This window comes from Capricornis sumatraensis, chromosome 11 (genome assembly GCF_032405125.1).
Source record: "Capricornis sumatraensis isolate serow.1 chromosome 11, serow.2, whole genome shotgun sequence".
In the NCBI taxonomy this organism is placed as follows: Eukaryota; Metazoa; Chordata; class Mammalia; order Artiodactyla; family Bovidae; genus Capricornis; species Capricornis sumatraensis.
In genome coordinates, this window is record NC_091079.1 from 49277796 (window position 1) to 49298674 (window position 20879).

A 20879-nucleotide genomic window follows, 5' to 3' on the forward strand; every position below is an offset into this window, starting at 1 on the left:
GAACTTTTTTAAATTTAAAGAAAGTATGAGTGCTTTTCCATCAATTTGTTTTATCAAACAGGGAAGCAAATGTTTTCACTTTAATGTAATCGTAGACTGGGCGCTCTGGCCCCATCTACACAAACCTACATCTAACCCGTGAGTGTTAAGTCAAAGAATACTTTTACAAATGTTAGAAATGTGAGATTATTAAAAAAAATCCTTACTTAGTAAAAAACAACCTCAGCTAATTTCCACCTTCATTAAGACATTTCTTTTAAACTGTATTAAAAAAACAATGCTCACAATCACCGAATTTTAAAAAACATTTAAATCTTCCAAATATCTCTCTCATACAAGAGATCATGAAAAGTGTGACTGAAAGTCATGAGACTTCCTGTGCTGAGTTTACTTTTAAACAACTGGAAGAGAGCAACCGAGTCCCTTCTCAACTATAGTATAGAGAAATTACATCAGGCAAGCCGTAATATTCTTTCCACCATTAGGATCCTTGTGACCTTAGAGTTTAATGTTCCATTGATCTACTTGCTATTACAATAAATGCTGTAATGCTATAATACACAAAAACATTTTCATTATTTTAGTTCCTTGCTTTGTAATAGCCTAATCATAAGATGAACAGCTGCTCTAAAGGAAAAATCTATAATAAAAATTGAGTTCAACTGATTTCACATACCAAAAACAGGCTATATAAAATCAGTACCATATGGGAGAAACAAGGCTTCATTAAACTTATGTAAGAATTAATGTTTTCTTGAAGAAAGCAATACACACCTTGGCTTGTCCATTATAATCATCATCTAAAATGTTCAGAGAATTTGAAACAGTAGTACCACGAAAAAAGCGTGAAGATCTAAGATACCGCTGGAAACTTAGTAACCGTCTGATATTCCTTGCAGATACAGAAACTTCAATTTCAGATTGAGCTGAAATGAAAGGAGTAAAATGGTGAGTAAAGTAAGTCAAAACTGCACATAACCTATTAAGAGCCCTTTCTAGTTACATACAAATATTTCTTAAAATTGATCAACTGTCATGCCACATTTCTAGGAAAGAAGAGGTACTTTATTTGATTTTCAATTAAACAGCTAAGTATGAAGGGGTAAATGACCAATTTTATCAGCATTTAGAAACATAATCAAGAGTGTGGTTGGATTAATCAGTTTTTTTCTTTTTTTAAACTTCCAAGAATGATCACCTCTCCCTCTATTGCTTCAATATACTATACAAACACTACGGAGCGGGAAGACAAAACCTAGTTTCAAATTATCCTTCACAATGAGAAACCAGGTCCCCAGTTACATATGAGACTTAGAACTCAAGCATCTCAAATCCTAACGAGGTATCATCTCAAATTTCTTTATGATAACTTTATTTAGAGGAAATGGAGATAGAATGGAGAAGAACGTAGTTTGGATACTGACACGTCTTCTTTCCATGAGTCTAACTGTCATGTTTCCCTTCAGTGTGAGATGGAACCAAAGTTTCTGGGGCACCAGACAAAATAACAGACTTTGGTTAAAAGCTATCTTGTACGGGATGAAGTCTTCAAAGTCTAGAAACTAACTAAATTCAGCAAAATGTTCACAATATAAAACATGAAAATGAAGGCTAAGGATCAGCAAGTCAGCATCTCTCATCTTAACTTCCATTAACTCTCCAAAGGTCGAGTGACAGGCAATCAAACACATTCTCGTGTGTCCCATCACTAACTCTTCTATCAACCTCTATTACCCAGTGTTATCTATAAAATAATGGCAATGATAGCTAATTCAAACAGTGTTGGATTAAATGAGATAATATATACACAGGTCAGATATATAATAGGTTTCAAAGAAACGGTGCCAGTGAAGATGGTGATAAAATTGATGTTGATGCCGCTGCTTTAAGAGGTAGGTGTGCCTCTCGGTCGGAGAAGGCAATGGCACCCCACTCCAGTACTCTTGCCTGGAAAATCCCATGGACAGAGGAGCCTGGTGGGCTGCAGTCCATGGGGTCGCTAAGAGTTGGGCACAACTGAGTGACTTCACTTTCATGCATTGGAGAAGGAAATGGCAACCCACTCCAGTGTTCTTGCCTGGAGAATCTCAGGGACTGGAGAGCCTGGTGGGCTGCCGTCTATGGGGTCACACAGAGTCGGACACAACTGAAGCGACTTAGCAGCAGCATGCCTCTCAGTAATTATTTCAAGTTCCAAACCTGTTCATGTTGCTCTGAATAAAAGTATTCATTGGTCTATCAGCATTTCAAAGTAAACTCCATCTCCATATCCTCGATGAAAAGGCCTCATTTTCCAGGTGCTGGCTCTCTCCAGACTCGGCTCCGGTGACACCTTCCCTGGGAAGCACACCTGGACACCGACATGCACATCCCCCGTCTAGGAGAGGTGAGGGCACCTCCTCTGGTTCTCAAGGCTACCTGGGTAGACACCAGTCAGACTACTTCTGATATTGTACAAAATTACTTATTTCCCTGTCTACTTCAACAAATGATGACCTCCAATACAGGCACAAACTACTTTTTCATCTTTGTATTTCAAAGCCTAATATAGTGCCATGTAGGTATGCACAACATAATGAATGAATAACTACATGTGTGTGCATTTGCTAAGTTGCCTCAATCATGTCCAGCTCTTTGTGACCTTATGGACTGTAGCCCACCAAGCTCCTCTGTCCATGGGGTTCTCCAGGCAATAATACTGGAGTGGGCTGCTATGCCCTCCTTGAATAAGTGCATCCTGTTTGTGAAATAACTGATGAGTTCTGAGGTTCCCATATACTCATATAAGCCAGAAACAACACACAGTTATGTGGTTTTTTCATTTTTCATCTCAGAGAATCTAAAAGAAAGAGTATCTAAAAATAAAGAGTATCGAGAACAACTGTCAGAGAAGGCAATGGCACCCCACTCCAGTACTCTTGCCTGGAAACTTCCATGGACAGAGGAATCGTAGGCTGCAGTCCATGGGGTTGCTAGGGGTCGGACACGACTGAGTGACTTCACTTTCACGGCAACCCACTCCAGTGTTCTTGCCTGGAGAATCCCGGGGACAGGGAAGCCTGGTGGGCTGCCGGCTATGGGGTCGCACAGAGCCAGACACGACTGAAGCGACTTAGCAGCAGCAGAACAATTGTGGAGTTACCTTTTGATCTTTAGCAACATGACTTACATAAAAAGGATTGGAACCAAAGTGGAAATACTATTAAATATCAAGTGATTACGTTTGAACTAGCATTAGTATGTTTGAGGAATGAGGTTAGTTTAAGTTCAGAAAATGTTTCATGTGCTTAAAAAAAAAGTACCTCATTTAGCTCTCTACAGTGTCAAAAAATGACTACTATTATCTTCCACTTTATACATGAAAACACTGAATCTACACGAGATTATATATAAGGTCACACAGCCAATACAGGGTGACAACTAGATTTTAAAACACAGATCTGCTTACAAATCCTGTGTCCACAGTATTACTCACAAATTTCTTACTTCAAATCTACCATATGGTTTATTTTTTTACCATATGGTTTATTGACGGTTTATGATAAAATTCTGCATACACCATCATTCAAAATTGTCCTTATTTCGATGGAAGTATGTACAAAAATAAAGACATAGGGGAAAAAGCTAACATAGAGTATTTAATGTGACCATTCTAACGTTATTCCCAGAAAAGACTGGACCTGGAAGGGACAGAGTGGAATGACACGAACATGTGGGGACCAGATGAGATCTAATTAATACTAGCATTGCCAACTCTGTATTTACAAGGCACTTTACAGTTTTACAAGAGTACGTTCACATCTGTGATCCCGTTTAGTAACTACCACAATTCTGTGAAGATGGCAAAGATTATCATCCCCATTTTACAAATACAACCCCAGAAACAACGTAGAAATGCTATATAATTAATGCATTAGAGCAAAAACATTTAAGAAAGCTTATAAAAAATGCTGCAGAAAACACATATTCTAAAAAGTAATCCAAAAGAGTTCAAGGTCATAAGCAAGACTTTATGAGCATTCCCTTCTATTCAGTATCTTAAATCACAGAGAAGGTAACAGTTTCATCACTGGCAATCACTTTGCATCCAGATACTGATAGAAGGATTACTGCTCCCAAATTACACATCCTTGAAGTAAACCTGAGAGTCTCTTCGGGAGGACAATTACATAAGGTCCAAAAATTGAATGAGCCTCCTTTGAAGGGTTCAATCCACACTGTGCTAAGTGGGTGCAACAACACGCTAGGATTTGTACCATCAATGTAAAGACAGCTGGCACCGTCCAGGAGTCAGGGCTCTGAGACCATGGCTGGACCTCTCTCTGCCTTTACTCCTATTTTCTAGGTGACTTCTCACAAGTCACAGCTTCTTGATGTCTCACTGCCCTTAAATGGAAAAAGAAAACACCAAAAAAAACCCAGAAAGCTAACCATGATTCATGTCCTTTTTTTCCTACAGAGCCCTGAAGTTGGGACTCATTATCAAGAATTCTGTTTTGACCATATTGAGCATGAATATTAGATATGAGCTCAAGGGGAGAAGCTCACTCATCACAGGAGCCCAATGCCTTCCAGCAAGACTAGGCCCACAAGTAACATTTACAACAGGGTAAGAAACAAGACCTTCACTTAATGACAGAACCAGCTCTAACAATTATTATCTCACATACACTCTAAGAAAGGCCGGAGTAGCTGTCCAAATGAAATGGCAAATCATCCAGTAAAAAGAATTTTCTTCACCTAGTGGGCAAGAAGCCTATACCTAAGAGTACATTCTAGAAAGAAGAGAAAATTGCATGAGACTTGACAGAGATGGCAATGCAAACTACCTCAAAGCTTTGCCTGAGACTTAATATAGGACCAGACTGGGAGACGGAGTGGTATTTTTTCTTTTCCATTACGTTTTTTCAAATATACTGCACTCACGTTTTAAAAATCAAAAGGAGGGAAAGAGGGAGGGAGAAAAGAACACAGCGATAAAACCTTACCCCTACCCCGTTCCCAATCCAATCAACTGCCAGACTCTCCCCTAAAATGATCATTTTTTTACCTGGAAAGTTTTGTGGGTATGCTCCCTGAGTTTTTGGATCAAATATATGGAAACACTGTTATATACCATGTTTCTACTTCTTTTACATAAATGGCAGCATATCATACTTCTGTTTTGTACCTTGTCTTTAAATTTTTCTTAAAGCTCTTTCCCTATCAGTACGCAGAGACCGTCCTCATTTTGAGGCTGTAAAGTATTCCACCATATGGATGGACCATAATCCATCTATCTAATCCTCTACTGAAGGACACTGCTATACTTACGTTTCTATGACTTCTTTTGTCTACTACCTTAGATGTCACCTTTTAATGTTGTATTATTACATTCTATATCCCCTCTTCTTTCCCTTTTCCTCTTCCAATGTCTGTTAGTTGTCAGAGTACTTTCCCCCCTCTTTTCATTCCAACCCCCACTTTCATTTTAGTTCAGCTCTGGAATTAAATATTCAGGTCCTTTTACCATGGCTTCCCCAGGTATCTTTGTCTTTGGGTTTCAACAATTTGGCTTTTTGTTTTCTTATTTTTATCAGATTATAGTTGCTTTACAATGTTATGTTTAGTTTCTGCTGTACAGCAAAGTGAATCAGTTATATATACACATATATCCCTTCTTTTTTAGATTTCCTTCCCATTTAGGTCACCACAGAATAGAGTAGAGTTCCCTGACCTATACAATAGGTTTTCATTAGTTACCTATTTTATACAGTGTGTTAAGTCACTCAGTTCTGTCTGACTCTTGGCGACCTCGTGGACTGCAGCCCACCAGATTCCTCTGTCCATGGAATTCTCCAGGCACGAATACCAGAATGGGGTGCCATTCCCTTCTCCAAGCGTTCTTCCCGACCCAGGAAATAAATCCGGGTCTCCCACATTGCAGGCAGATTGTTTAGTGAGCCACCAGGGAAGCCCTTTATACATAGCATCAATAGTTTGTGTGTGTATATATATATATCAATCCTGAACTCCCAATTCATCCCCTCACTTCCACCCTTCCATTCATAACTTTGTTCTCTACATCTGTTTCTATTTCTGCCTTGCAAATAAACTCATCTGTACCATTTTTCTAGATTCCACATTTAAGTGATATTATACGATATTTGTTTTTCTCTTTCTGACTTAATTTCATTCCATATGACAGTCTCCAGGTCTATCCATGTATCTGCAAATGGCACTGTTTTGATCTTTTCTATGGCTGAGTAACACTCCACTGCTCATGTGTACCACATGTTCACTCTCCTTTGACTTCACTGAGCTTGGATGTGTATATCCACGTCTCCATCAGGAAGTTTTCCACCATTCAAACAGTTTTTTTCTGCCCTCTCTCTTCTTTCTCCTGCTGGGCCTCCTATGAGTCACATGTGGTACACACGGGGATTCCTCCACGGGTTTCTTGTGGAAGGAATTTTTCTTCATTCCTTTTCCTTTCTGTTTCTCATTCTGGATTATTTCAATGTTCTTATCTTCAAGTTTGCTGATTTATTCTTCTGCTCACTCAAATCTGCTGCTGAAGCCCTCTAGTGAATTTCTCATTTCAGTTATCATACTTATCAGCTCCAGAACTGGTTGGGTTCTTTTTTATAATTCCTATTTATTGAGATTAGGATTTTGTTCACACAGCGCCTTCCTGATTTCCTCTCATTCTCGCCCTTGGTTTGCTTTAGCTCATTGAGCATTAAAGACAGTTGAGTTAACCTCTTTGATTAGCAGTTCGCACGTGTGGGCTTCCTCAGGGTGGCTGCTGTGATGTTCTTTTGTCATATGTAAGGGTCATAGTTTCCAGCTTCTCTTTATGTTCTATAGTTTTTCACCGAGAACTGGACATGGTGCGAATTATACTTGGGGAACTGGAAATCTAATCTCTCACTCTTCCAGGACTGTTTATTTTTACTTGTTGTGGGCTGAAGCCAACTGTTTTGTGATTTTTCCAAACTGGCCTTTGCATATCTATTTGACTTTGTTTACTCCTTGTTGTGTGTGGTCACTGAAGCTCCTATTACAGTATCGCTGAAGTCAGTTGGTGACCCAACACAGATTTCCTTAAATGTCTGGTTCCAAAGGCCAGGGGGTGGGAGCAGTACCGATTCCTTAACTCTCCTGGTAGATGCTGCTGGCCGAAGCCTCTGCAGCTGAAAAGGGGTGAAACCCAGGCAAACATCAGTGCCCATGCCTCGGAATCTGCCAGACTGACTTAAAGGCCCAACTCCAAATTTCTGGAGGACTAGATCCCCACTGCCCACCCTGGCTTCACCAAGCCATGACCGGAACAGCATTCCCACAGGCGGAGGGGCCGAGGGGTGAGTGACCATCACGGATCTGTGGCCCAACACACTGCCCAACCGCCGAAGAGCAGTGTCCAGCCAGCGCCTGGAGTCCTAAAATAGTGAATTCTGCCCATCCCCCGCTTTAAAGTGGTTGTTTTGATGGAGAGATCAACCCCTGGAGCTTCCTACCCTGTTATTTTGAGGCACACCGTCACTTTCTTTTAAAAGGTATGTTTTTCCTGGTCCTTTCTGGGAGGAGCTGCCCTAAGCCTTCTCCTCTCCTCAACCTGGTTTTGAGAATGGGGACAAGCTGCACGGGAAGGCTTAGTGGCCCAGAAACAACAGCTATCAATAGTCTGGCCCTCAGCATAGTTCTCAATAAACTCTTTCCTATACACACGTACACATAAAGTTTCTCTTTCATCCCACATAGCTCACAGTCTCTTTACCTTACAAATTCATGAATATCTATTCAAGTCAGTGAATGGAACTTACATGTGCCATTTTTACTAGCCAAATATAAAGTATGGAAGTCATCATCATTTACTAAATCTTTTCGCTGTTCCTAACTTTCACATTTCTTACCAGCAATTCTGTCATAACCATTCTTGTGACTAAATCTTGGCACCCACCCTGATTCCCTTAGAACAAACCCTCAGAAGTAGAACAAGCACACAGGAGCACAGTTCAATGGAGAACAGGTTTTCTAAAAGAAAACGACAAGAGACATTTCCAGAACTGTCCTAGGATAGCTTGCAAAGGATGACGGAAGAAAAGGGAAGCAGTAACTGTGAATCAAGGATGAAGCATGATGAGATCATTTTAAGGTGGAAAATTTTAGTCTCTTCAGGTTTGCTTTGCCCACCCTATCCTTCCTCCACACACAGATACATACTGATTCCCTATAATAAGAAAGAATAAAGTTTCTATATTGAAACAGGCAAGTAGAGGCCACTATGGAGAAGATACCAAGTTGAATGAGCAGCCTCATTTAGGAATGGAAAAATAGAGGACACATGGGGAACTGCGGACAAGAAAGAGTGACCAGGGATTTCCCTGGTGGTCCAGTGACTAAGACTGCACGCTCCCAATGCAGGGGTCACGGGTTCAATCCCTGGCCAGGGAACTAAGATCCTGCATGCCACATGTGCGGCGTGGGCAAAAACAAATGCAGATGAAAAACTATATATACATTATTATATATATATACATATACATATATTTTAAAGAAGGGTGATCATGAGAACTTAACTAGTACTTCCATTCAGACAATTACTAAAAAAGCTCACCCCACACACACCACATTACATAAAATCTGACCCTATTGCCAATATTCTCATGAACTTATTTTGTGACATGAGACATGCTATTATTTATTTCACAGCATAACAGACAACAGATTAAAGGTGTCTTTGTTAAAGCCCAGCTTCCACCAGGCTAGGACTATTTAAGTCCTAGGCTTGTTCTAGTTTACATGGTTACCTACATTCCAGTCCAGCTTAGAAAGCCGACAGGGCTCAGTGACTTAATCAAGTTACTATTAAGAACTGTTGGTGCTGCTGGTTCTCTTTTAAAATATCACATTACCTCACTGTGTGACCACAAACAAACTAATCAACCTTCACCCAAACTAAATGAGCCTTGTTACTTAATGATCATGGGAGTTACTTCCAGTCACCCACCCTTGGCTTCTCAGAGTCAGCAATGAAACATGGGATAGCAGTAAATTTAGAAACCGTGTTTTTCTCTTGCTTTTCTCCTTCAGACTAGAAAGTGGACTGAAAAAAGAAATCTAGGCAATAGGTTAGCGAAACAGACAGGCTGGAAATCGACATACCTTGAGCAGTATCATGCCCAGGACTCCCACAGACCCTCTTCTCTGTCAAACAAACGGCACAGCAGAGCCATCACCGCCAGTTAGTTATTAGACGAAAGAGATTTTTCACAGAAAAAGCTTTTGGATTTTGAGACTTGATCACTACCTGCTTTAATCGTCCACAAGAGGGCGCCCTGCGGTCACTATTATCTGCTATCTTAGCACCATGACAATCATTTAGATGCATGTTAGCATGAGTTCCCCTTGGAGATTGTTTAAAAAAAAATTTTTTTTTTAAATTCAGTGCTGCAAGGTTTTAACTCTAGACTAAAGCAAGGTCATACTGAATGATAAATGAGTAAAAAAAAATAAGACATTCTATGTTCTAATCTCTCTTTAATTTTCCTTAAAAAAGAATAGGAGCCATATCAGGAAGCCTACTGTTCAATACTTAATAAATACATTTAGTTACATCCAAATTCAAGTTTTCTTGGAAGAATTTTTACACGCAGCATGCATGGATAAAGGGGGAAAGCAGAGATGCTGACAGCGATGGTCTTTAAGGAGTAGCCTGTACTGCTACTGAGCGGCAGTGCAGCAAGGCGAATAAACACACGAGCTCTGGAGTCACACACCTGGGTCTGAATACCAGGGATGCCACTTCTACTAGTTTTGTGACATCAGGAATGTCATTTAAGTTACCGAACTGAGTTTAATTACAAATGATGGAAGAGCCATCTTTGCAAGTCGAAAAATACTGGTTAAAAGAAGAGAAACTATATTTGTGATTTCAAATGTAATTTCAAATTTCCTATTTCCTTGTAAATAGGAAAGTAACGACCAGGCAGTACAGTATGAAAGAGTAAGAAAAACAGTATAGCAACAACAAAGTCCTTGTTTAGTCATTAAGTCGTGTCTGACTCTTTGGAACTCCATGGACTGCAGCAAAGCCAGGCTTCCTTGTCATAGCTGAGGGAAACGCCATGCGACAACTTCCATTCTTAAAGGGAAGAAGCGGTAAAAAGGGTATGAGTTTGTGTGGGAGTTACTGTATACTTAAGACTTAGATAATCCAAGACAATAAAATCAGTATGACATAAGCTTTTAAGCTCAAAATAAACACAGAAACAGATGTTCTTTCTGTTCATATCACTAAGTATCAAAAAAGTACCCAAGTCTAACAGGGCCCTGTTAGGAAGATAAAAAAACAGCCCAAGTGCACATGAGGCTCTAAGGCAAAATTTAAGGAGAGTTTTGTCTGTTGTCACTGTAGGTCATCACGATAAAGACAACATGGGACATCTGATTCGACCTAAGGGCACTGGCCCGCCTGAATTACGTTTACAGCTAATACAGATCATACTTAGAGAAACCAAGTGGGACCTTATAAAGTCTAACTGGGAGAAGATATCCAGTTTAGTCAACTTGATGCAACAATAATATATTCAATCTTTATAATGAAGCATAAAGAAGACTGAGCACCAAAGAACTGATGCTTTCAAACTGTGGTGCTGGAGAAGACTCTTGAGAGTCCCTTGGACTGCAAGGACATCAAACCAGTCAATCCTAAAGGAAATCAACCCTCAATGTTCACTGGAAGGACTGACGCTGAAGCTGGAGCTCTAATACTTTGGCCACCTGATGCAAAGAGCCGACTCATTGGGAAAGACCCTGATGCTGGGAAAGACTGAGGGCAGAAGGAGAAGGGGATGACAGAGGATGAGATGGCTGGATGGCATCATTGACTCAGTGGACATGAGTCTGAGCATGAGTTTTTCTCTGTGAGAAAAACGAAGGGAAGCCTGGTATGTTGCGGTCCATGAGGTCGCAGAGTTGGACACGACTGAAAAACCAAAATGAGGCATAGGCTGCCAAAAACCAGAAACAAAAAGATGAGTAAGGCTAAAAGCCTTTGAGGCTACGATGTAGATACCTTGAAAGGTTCCCTTGGTATGGGGTGGAATAAAGTGCAAAGTGAACATAAAGGCTCAAGATAATGGGCAAAACACATTTACATAGAATGGAACATTACCATGTGTCAGGAGTTAAAAGAAAACGGAAAACTGCATTCCTGTGGACGTGAAAGAAACATACTGCTTATATTACATCTTGCCCAATGTTGGCAGAGACACCAGGGCTTCCAGTCTGGATGACGTCAATGAGCTTTGGTGAATTCCATGAAAAGAGGGAACTGTCAAGCTGATAGCCTCGGTTACTATTTAATAATCATGTCAGAATCTTTCAAAGGAAGATCTTAGATTTTCTAAGTGTACATGTGGAGCAGAATTATAGTAATTCTTTTATGTTTAAAGAGATTAGAATTTGTTACTACAGAAGCTAAAGAGAATGTGTAACTAAAAGAATAATTTATTAAATGTAGGGACATTAAATTTAGAACAAACATGAATTTTGAAAAAATTCAATATGGAATCCATTAAGTCCAACAGTTAGAACTGGACATGGAACAACAGACTGGTTCCAAATAGAAAAAGGAGTACGTCAAGGCTGTATATTGTCACCCTGCTTATTTAACTTCTATGCAGAGTACATCATGAGAAACGCTGGGCTGGAAGAAGCACAAGCTGGAATCAACATTGCCAGGAGAAATATCAATAACCTCAGATATGCAGATGACACCACCCTTATGGCAGAAAGTGAAGAGGAACTAAAAAGCCTCTTGATGAAAGTGAAAGAGGAGAGTGAGAAAGTTGGCTTAAAGCTCAACATTCAGAAAACGAAGATCATGGCATCTGGTCCCATCACTTCATGGGAAATAGATAGGGAAACAGTGGAAACAGTGTCAGACTTTATTTTTTTGGGCTCCAAAATCACTGCAGATGGTGACTGCAGCCATGAAATTAAAAGACACTCACTCCTTGGAAGGAAAGTTATGACCAACCTAGATAGCATGTTGAAAAGCAGAAACATTACTTTGCCAACAAAGGTTCATCTAGTCAAGGCTATGGTTTTTCCAGTGGTCACGTATGGATGTGAGAGTTGGACTGTGAAGAAAGCTGAGTGCCGAAGAATTGATGCTTCTGAACTGTGGTGTTGGAGAAAACTCTTGAGAGTCCTTTGGACTGCAAGGAGGTCCAACCAGTCCATCCTAAAGGAGACCAGTCCTGGGTGTTCATTGGAAGGACTGATGCTAAAGCTGAAAGAAACTCCAATACTTTGGCCACCTCATGCAAAGAGTTGACTCATTGGAAAAGACCCTGATGCTGGGAGGGATTGGAGGTAGGAGGAGAAGGGGACGACAGAGGATGAGATGGCTGGATGGCATCATCGACTCAATGGACCTGAGTTTGAGTAGACTTCGGGAGCTGGTGATGGACAGGGAGGCCTGGCGTGCTGCGATGCATGGGGTCGCAAAGAGTTGGACACGACTGAGTGACTGAAGTCCACCTAATTTAGGAGTCCAAAATATTATAATTCAAGAGACCAGGTGTATGGTCAACTGGACACAGAAAAGTATTTGTAAGAATATTTGGGGCTCTTAATCCAGCCTACAGAAAGCTGGTCACTAAAGCCAACTTATTCAAAAGAAGGAAGCTGACAGGAGGGAGGCTCCTTGAAAGCCTGGTGAGGTGATGTGATGCTCAGAAGCAAAGAAGCTGCATTAGGGAGACCCAACTTGGAGGCCCTTTTCAGTTCACACCACTCAGCCACCAGCCTAACAACTTTGCCACTCTCTTGCTCTTTCTAATCAATCAATTTCTCTCTCCTCAGCCTTATTCTCTCCCCCCATTACTTTTTCCTCCCAATTTTTCTTAATGTACATATTGCTCATTATTATCAGGTGCTTCAAAACCGTCAGTCTTCACAACATAAGGTAAGGAGACTACGCTGCTGAAAAATTAGTTGCACAAGGGACATCAAGAATCAGTTTATAAAAGCCAGAGGACCTGAAATCTGGACCTAAGTGGAAGTAATTCCTAGACAGAGCAGGTCTGAAGGTTGGGGATCTTGTAAGAATGGGATGAATGTTGAAGTTTTTCAGTAGCTGTCAAAGAAGTGTCAATGCTAACACTCAAGTTGAAATATTTGCCAGAAACTAATCAATTGTCTCTTGAGAAAGTGAACCAAGCCTTTAAAAAAAAAAGGTGTATATTATAAAATGATCACACGATAAGAGTCAACTGCTTTATCTGCTAATAATCCTACAGATTTCAACATCATTACACGATTCCACGTATAGCTTTGGGGGACAGACAAGGGACAAAGAGGTTAAGTAAGAAGCACCAATGTTAGCTCTTTGCTATCTAAACAATTAGTGATTAGCATAGTGTGAATACTCAAGGGTTGTTATGACACTTTTAAATAGCATCACCAGAAACTGCTCTCAATCAGTAAGCAATCTTACATCTTTTTTTGGGCTAAATAAAAATTTCTGACTAATGTGAGCATCTGAAAATTTCAGCAGTATCTTTAATAAGTTAAGATCTTCCAAATTTCTAAATAAACACAACCCATCATATAATTCCCACTGATATGTAAGTTTTGTCTAAACTGTAAAAATGGAGGGCTTTCCTTATAGCTCAGTTGGTAAAGAATCTGCCTGTAATGCAGGAGGCCTGGGTTTGATTCCTGGGTCAGGAAGATCCCCTAGAGAAGGAGATGGTAACCCACTCTAGTATTCTTGCCATGGACGGAGGAGCCTGGCGGGCTGCAGTCCATAGGGTCTCAAGAGTCAGAATGACTTGGTGACTAAATCACCAACACCCAGAGAAGAAAATATTAGTACACAACAGTACCCCAAGGAATGTTTCTGAGCATCCTAAAATAATATCAACAATGACTTCCTTACATGAAAAATCCCATTCTCAAACTATGCAAATATGTGTGATATACATTATCTTTTGCACTCTAAGGTAAGTAATAAGAACACAAACAGAGGTAAAAGAAGGCTTCATAAAATTTCTTTAGTGAGCAATGATATCTGGGAAAATTTTTTTGTTTTCTTGTCCCATAGAACCAAGATAATAACACCTGATAAGTTCACAAAGAAGCTAGCATGAACCGTCTACTTAAAGCATTAGAGACCAAGACACAACCAACCAAACAAAACCCCCCAAACAACAACAAAATCTAGTTAAGAATGAAAGCCTCTGTAGGATACATCCATTAGTTGAGGAAGATTTAACTTTTAAAGCAGAATCTGCAACAGACTAACCCTGACTGCATGTTTACAACACACCAGGTGTTTGGGAAAACACTTCTAGCAAAGAGGATTCCTGGTCATAAAAATCCCTCCACCCTCTGTAATCACGAATAGAGGGCAGTTTCAAAATGTCCTCCCAAAGTCTGAACTTTCTCCCTTCTTTATAAACAACCACAGATATGATCTAATATTGGCTAATAAATTTGTACTCTCAGTATAAACCCCTGATTCTTAATAAATGCATAATTTAATTACCATACTTTTAAAGCTTTTTGTTTGGAGATCACAAAAAGTTACAAAGCCAAACAGTGCAAGGAATACTCTTTATCACATACCTCTTTACTCAGATTTGCCACTGTTAACATTTTATTTCACCTGCTTTACCAGTTTGTACTGTGTGTGTGTTGTGTGTGTGTGTGTGTGCATGTGTGCACATGCATTGTGTGGTATGTGACCTGATTCTATTTTGAACATCTGAGGGTAGGTTTTAAACATTTTGGTGTTTACCCTCAAATACTTCAGTGAGTAACACCACAACCTAATTAATACATGCTCCTATTATTAATAAGACCAACATGAATGTCTTCCCACCTACATTCATATTTGTATAAGATTATTCCCTTTGCATACATTTCTAGTGCTGAAATCAAAGAGGAAAAAACATGTTTAAAATTCCTGATGCATAGTTTGTAATGTGAGCTTCTATCACTAGCGCCTCAGTGGCTCATTTGCTTAACTTGTTACATCTGATAGGAATTTGTTTTAAGAGTGAGGCTGAACACTGCTTCTGTATTTAATGCATTTCCATGTTCAGCTAAGTTTCTTCTTTTGCCTCCTTATACCCTTTTAGAAAGATTTAAAGTCAGAACTCACTGCATGATAATCCACATGGCAAATCCTATTGTGAAAATCCATTTACAGGCCTCACGAAAACAAAAATAATGATTTATGACAAAGGATAATCCAAACCACAGAAACTCAAGGCAGATTATGTGATATCTATGTAATAACATTATTATTGAGGTTCCACTTGTTAACTTGGGACCTGTAATTGTTCCCTGAACGGCTAAATAGCTAGAGAATGCACCCTGATATGGTAAAGCCAAACACTGTTTCTTATGGACTAAGAAATCTTTTTAAGATCACACTTCACAAAATATGCCAGATTAAAATTTTTTCTTTTCAGAATTCTGAGTGGTGTGATAAATAGAGCCTACTATACCAGCAGGAAAGAATGACTCACTTCTCTCCATCTTAAAAACCCCTCCAAGTTAAATGATCATTTTGGCTTAGAGTGACACTCCTGTTTGGCAATAACTGCAGGATCAGTTTCACAGTGAATTTTCAACTGTGGCCCAGAGTCCAGGACATTTGCCATGATGGGGTCAGGAAGAGAATCCGCAATCCTCGGAAGCTGTGTGGACTCCTCTGAGACGCCAGACCACAGAGGCTCCACATCAGGAGGTCAGCGTGCAGGCCCAGTCCCCAAACCTGAGGAACCTCAAGTCTGGGACTGCCTCACATTGCCTCTGACCACTTCTTGCCACTAGGTTTCATGTTTCACCCAATCTGGGCATCTTTATCTCTGAGGAGTATTTATTTCATTCATTTACCTTTACTGCCATTACTGACATCTTTGATCATATTTTTGCCTTTAGATTTTATATTCTTTGCTCCTGGTTTCATACTGACTTAGAAGATAAACATCCTATTTTAATTCCATGAAAGATTACTTCCAACAATGTGACCATTTCTAACTCCTCTCCCACCAAAAAGCCCCATTAGGTGTATTCAAGATTTCCAACATCTTTTAACAATTATAATATTCAAATCCTCTATTTCACTTCAGTTCAGTTGCGTCCAACTCTTTGCAACCCCATGAATCAGAGCACGCCAGGCCTCCCTGTCCATCACTAACTCCCAGAATTCACCCAAACTCATGTCCATCGAGTTAGTGATGCCATCCAGCCATCTCATCCTCTGTCGTCCCCTTCTCCTCCTGCCCCCAATCCCTCCCAGCATCAGAGTCTTTTCCAATGAGTCAACTCTTCCCATGAGGTGGCCAAAGTACTGGAGTTTTAGCTTTAGCATCATTTCTTTCAAAGAAATCTCGGGGCTGATCTTCAGAATGGACTGGTTGGATCTCCTTGCATTCCAAGGGACTTTCAAGAGTCTTCTCCAATACCACAGTTCAAAAGCATCAATTCTTTGGCACTCAGCTTTCTTCACAGTCCAATTCTCACATCCATACATGACCACTGGAAAAACCATAGCCTTGACTAGATGGACCTTTGTTGGCAAAGTAATGTTTCTGCTTTTGAATATGCTATCTAGGTTGGTCATAACTTTTCTTCCAAAGAGTAACCGTCTTTTAATTTCATGGCTTCAGTCACCATCTGCAGTGATTTTGGAGCCCCCCAAAATAAAGTCTGATACTGTTTCCACTGTTCCCCCATTTATTTCCTATGAAGTCATGGGACCAGATGCCATGATCTTCATTTTCTGAATGTTGAGCTTTAAGCCAACTTTTTCACTCTCCTCTTTCACTTTCATCAAGAGGCTTTTTAGTTCCTCTTCACTTTCTGCCATAAGGGTGGTGTCATCTGCATATCTGAGGTTATTGATATTTCACCCGGCAATCTTGATTCCAGCTTGTGCTTCTTCCAGCCCAGCGTTTCTCATGATGTACTCTGCATATAAGTTAAATATGCAGGGTGACAATATACAGCCTTGACATACTCCTTTTCCTATTTGGAACCAGTAATGTTGTTCCATGTCCAGTTCTAACTGTTGCTTCCTGACCTGTGTACAAATTTCTCAAGAGGCAGGTCAGGTGGTCTGATATTCCCATCTCTTTCAGAATTTTCCAAAGTTTGTTGTGGTCCACACAATCAAAAGCTTTGGCATAGTCAATAAAGCAGAAGTAGATGTTTTTCTGGAATTCCCTAGCTTTTTTGATGATCTAGTGGATGCTGGCAATTTGATCCTGGTTCCTCTGCCTTTCTAAATCCAGCTTGAACATCAGGAAGTTCATGGTTCACATACTGTTGAAGCCTGGCTTGGAGAATTTTGAGCATTACTCTACTAGTGTGTGAGATGAGTACAATTGTTTGGTAGTTGGAGCATTCTTTGGCATTGCCTTTCTTTGGGATTGGAATGAAAACTGACCTTTTCCAGTCCCGTGGCCACTGCTGAGTTGTCCAAATTACTGGCATATTGAGTGCAGCACTTTCACAGCATCATCTTCCAGGATTTGAAATAGCTCCTCTGGAATACCATCACCTCCACTGGCTTTGTTCATACTGATGCTTTGTAAGGCCCACTTGACTTCACATTCCAGGATGTCTGGCTTTAGGTTAGTGATCACACCATTGTGATTATCTGAATCGTGAAGATCTTTTTTGTACAGTTCTTCTGTGTATTCTTGCCATCTCTTCTTAATATCTTCTGCTTCTGTTAGGTCCATACCATTTCTGTCCTTTATTGAGCCCATCTTTCCATCAAATGTTCCCTTGGTATCTCTAATTTTCTTGAAGAGATCTCTAGTCTTTCCCATTCTGTTGTTATCCTCTATTTCTTTGCACTGATCGCTGAGGAAGGCTTTCTCATCTCTTCTTGCTATTCTTTGGAACTCTGCATTCAGATGCTTTTATCTTTCCTTTTCTCCTTTCCTTTTCACTTCTCTTCTTTTCACAGCTATTTGTAAGGCCTCCTCAGACAACCATTTTGCTTTTTTGCATTTCTTTTCCATGGGGATGGTCTTGATCCCTGTCTCCTGTACAAAGTCACGAACCTCTGTCCATAGTTCATCAGGCACTCTATCAGATCTAGGCCCTTAAATCTATTTCTCACTTCCACTGTATAATCATAAGGGATTTTATTTAGGTCATACCTGAATGGTTGAGTGGTTTTCCCTACTTTCTTCAATTTAAGTCTGAATTTGGCAATAAGGAGTTCATGATCTGAGCCACAGTCAGCTCCTGGTCTTGTTTTTGTTGACTGTATGGAGCTTCTCTATCTTTGGCTGCAGAGAATATAATCAATCTGATTTCGGTGTTGACCATCTGGTGATGTCCATGTGTAGACTCTTCTCTTGTGTTGTTGGAAGAGGCTGTTTGCTATGACCAGTGCATTTTCTTGGCAAAACTCTATTAGTCTTTGCCCTCCTTCATCCTGCATTCCAAGGCCAAATTTGCCTATTACTCCAGGTGTTTCTTGACTTCCTACTTTTGCATTCCAGTCCCCTATAATGAAAAGGACATCTTTTTGGGGTGTTAGTTCTAAAAGGTCTTGTAGGTCTTCATAGAACCGTTCAACTTCAGCTTCTTCACGTTACTGGTTGGGGCAGAGACTTGGATTACTGTGATATTGAATGGTTTGCCTTGGAAACGAACACAGATCATTCTGTCGTTTTTGAGATTGCATCCAAGTACTGCATTTTGGACTCTCTTTTCACTAAATTCAGTTAAAGCCTAGGAACTCACAATGCAACTGCATTTTTCTTTAGGTCAATATGTAGACTTCACCATTTTACTGATATTCTTACTCAGAGCCAATTTTTGTAATATTACAATATTTACAAAGAATTTTATCTAAATGTTTCAATGGGTATATGTTCACATGAACCAAAATTCAAAAGGGGGTACAACAAAAATTTCCTTTCTCATGTCCTTAAGCCATCCTGGTTTCCCTCCTGGAGGCAACCAATGTTACCAAGTTCTAATGTAATGTTACAAAGAAAAAGTACTCTTCCTTTCCCCAAAAAAACCATCTAAGCTTGGAGTATTCTTTTATGCTATTCATATATTTTTTACTAATATTTGTTTCCAAAGATTTTTTATAGGTATTTACACGGAGTATTATATGCGCTTCTTTAATACTGTATTTGCTCTACACAGAAATAACTCTGAATGATTCCTTTTTTTAATCTGAAAGAATTTAAAGAGCTGTGAGACTAATTGTTGTTTAGTCCCTAAGTTGTGTCCAGCTCTTTGTGACCACATGGACTGTAGCCGACCAGGCTCCTCTGTGCATGTAATTCTCCAGGCGAGAACACTGGAGTTGGGTTGTCAGTTCCTTCTTCAGGGGATCTTCCTGACCCAGGGATCGAACCTGTGTCTTCTGCATTGGCAGGCAGATTCTTTACCATCTGCGCCACCAGGGAAGCCAATAAGCAGCCTTTAAAAGATCCTGAATAATTTGCTATAAAACCTCAGGACGTCACGCTTTTAGAGAGGTAACTGCAACGTTCTACATGTTGATCCCAGAACTCTTTTACACTCTTAAAATTATTAATTGCCCCAGAGAGTTTTAGTTTATGAGGATTATATCCAGTGATACTTTCCATGATAGGAACTAGAACAGAAATTCAAAATACTTACTGTATCGTTTCACTTAAAAATAACATAGCATTTCTGGTTTCTAGAACTGCACAGAAGGAGCTGAGAAGCTGCCATTCTGTCCTAACAACACACAAGAAGCTGAATAGACTGAAAAGTCAACAACTCTTCCAGGATCTGCTGAAGAGGTGGGGACACCAGGTGACTCACTGCCCCAAGGTTGGAGAGACGGGCGAACAGAGATAACTTACTGGCACAGAGACTCACAAACAGAAACCTCCTTGAAAGCCAGTACTGGGGCAGAGGAACCTGAACACAGTTGATGAGCTTCTGGAGGGTTCCTTGAGAATTAAAAACTTCAGGGAAATCTAGGCATGAGCTGAGTACAGGAAGAAGCTTGTGAGATTTACCTCCAGGAGCCTGACCAGGTTAATCCCACAGTAAATGTCTGGCAAAACTCACAGAGGAAGAATTGGCCAATCTGAAAAGGCTTAAATTTATTAATACTAAAGAATCTAAATCATTAAATCAGTAACCTTCCAAAACAGAAAACACGAGGCCTAGATGGGTTTCACTGGTGAATTATTTAAGGAAAAAATTATATCAATTCTTTACAATCCCTTTCAGAGGCTAGAAGCAGAGGCAACACTTCCTAACTCACTCTAAAGAGACATTATATATAAAAAAGAAAACTACAGACCATTATCTCTCATGCACATAAAAGCAAAAATTCTCAATAAAATATTCCCAAGCCAAATCAAGAGTCTGCTTCCTCCAAAGAGGTTTAATATTGACTTCTGGCAGGTGACCTAGAGGCCCTAAAAAATCACAGATAATCTTAATCTAATCATTGACTGAGATACTTTAAAGCTGGGATTTATTTCTAACACACAGCTCTTGGAATTTCTAACTTAAGCATAGAGAGTTTACCAGGACAATCCCCCAGCCCCAGTGAGCTATAAACATCTGTTTTTGTTGTTCTAGCTTCGGGTATCCAACAAAAAGCTCTGCTCAGCTTCTCACTCACTTTCCCAGCATCAGCAGATGCCACTAAGGGGAAAAGTCAGCTGAAATGCCAGGCTCGTCCCTGCCTCGATGGTATTCTCACACACTCAAATACACAGTCTTTTATATTCAGTCCAGTTTTCTTAATGTTTGATCTATCCAATGTTACCAAAAGTAGAACTCCTCCAAAAACAGATTTAATATGTAATATTCAAGGGTCTTAGAAGTTCTGTCTTTTCCTTTTTCTT

General features: G+C 40.0%; 1 protein-coding gene across 2 annotated transcripts in view; it reads right to left on the reverse strand.

Moving 5' to 3' along the window:
• PDE7A (phosphodiesterase 7A) overlaps positions 1-20879 on the reverse strand; it is a 106896-nt gene that overhangs the window by 21032 nt on the left and 64985 nt on the right. For both annotated transcript variants that reach the window (XM_068983664.1, XM_068983665.1), the window contains exon 4: positions 775-926. In XM_068983664.1, the coding sequence (XP_068839765.1) occupies positions 775-926 (152 nt within the window). The remainder of the gene's footprint in view (positions 1-774; positions 927-20879) is intronic.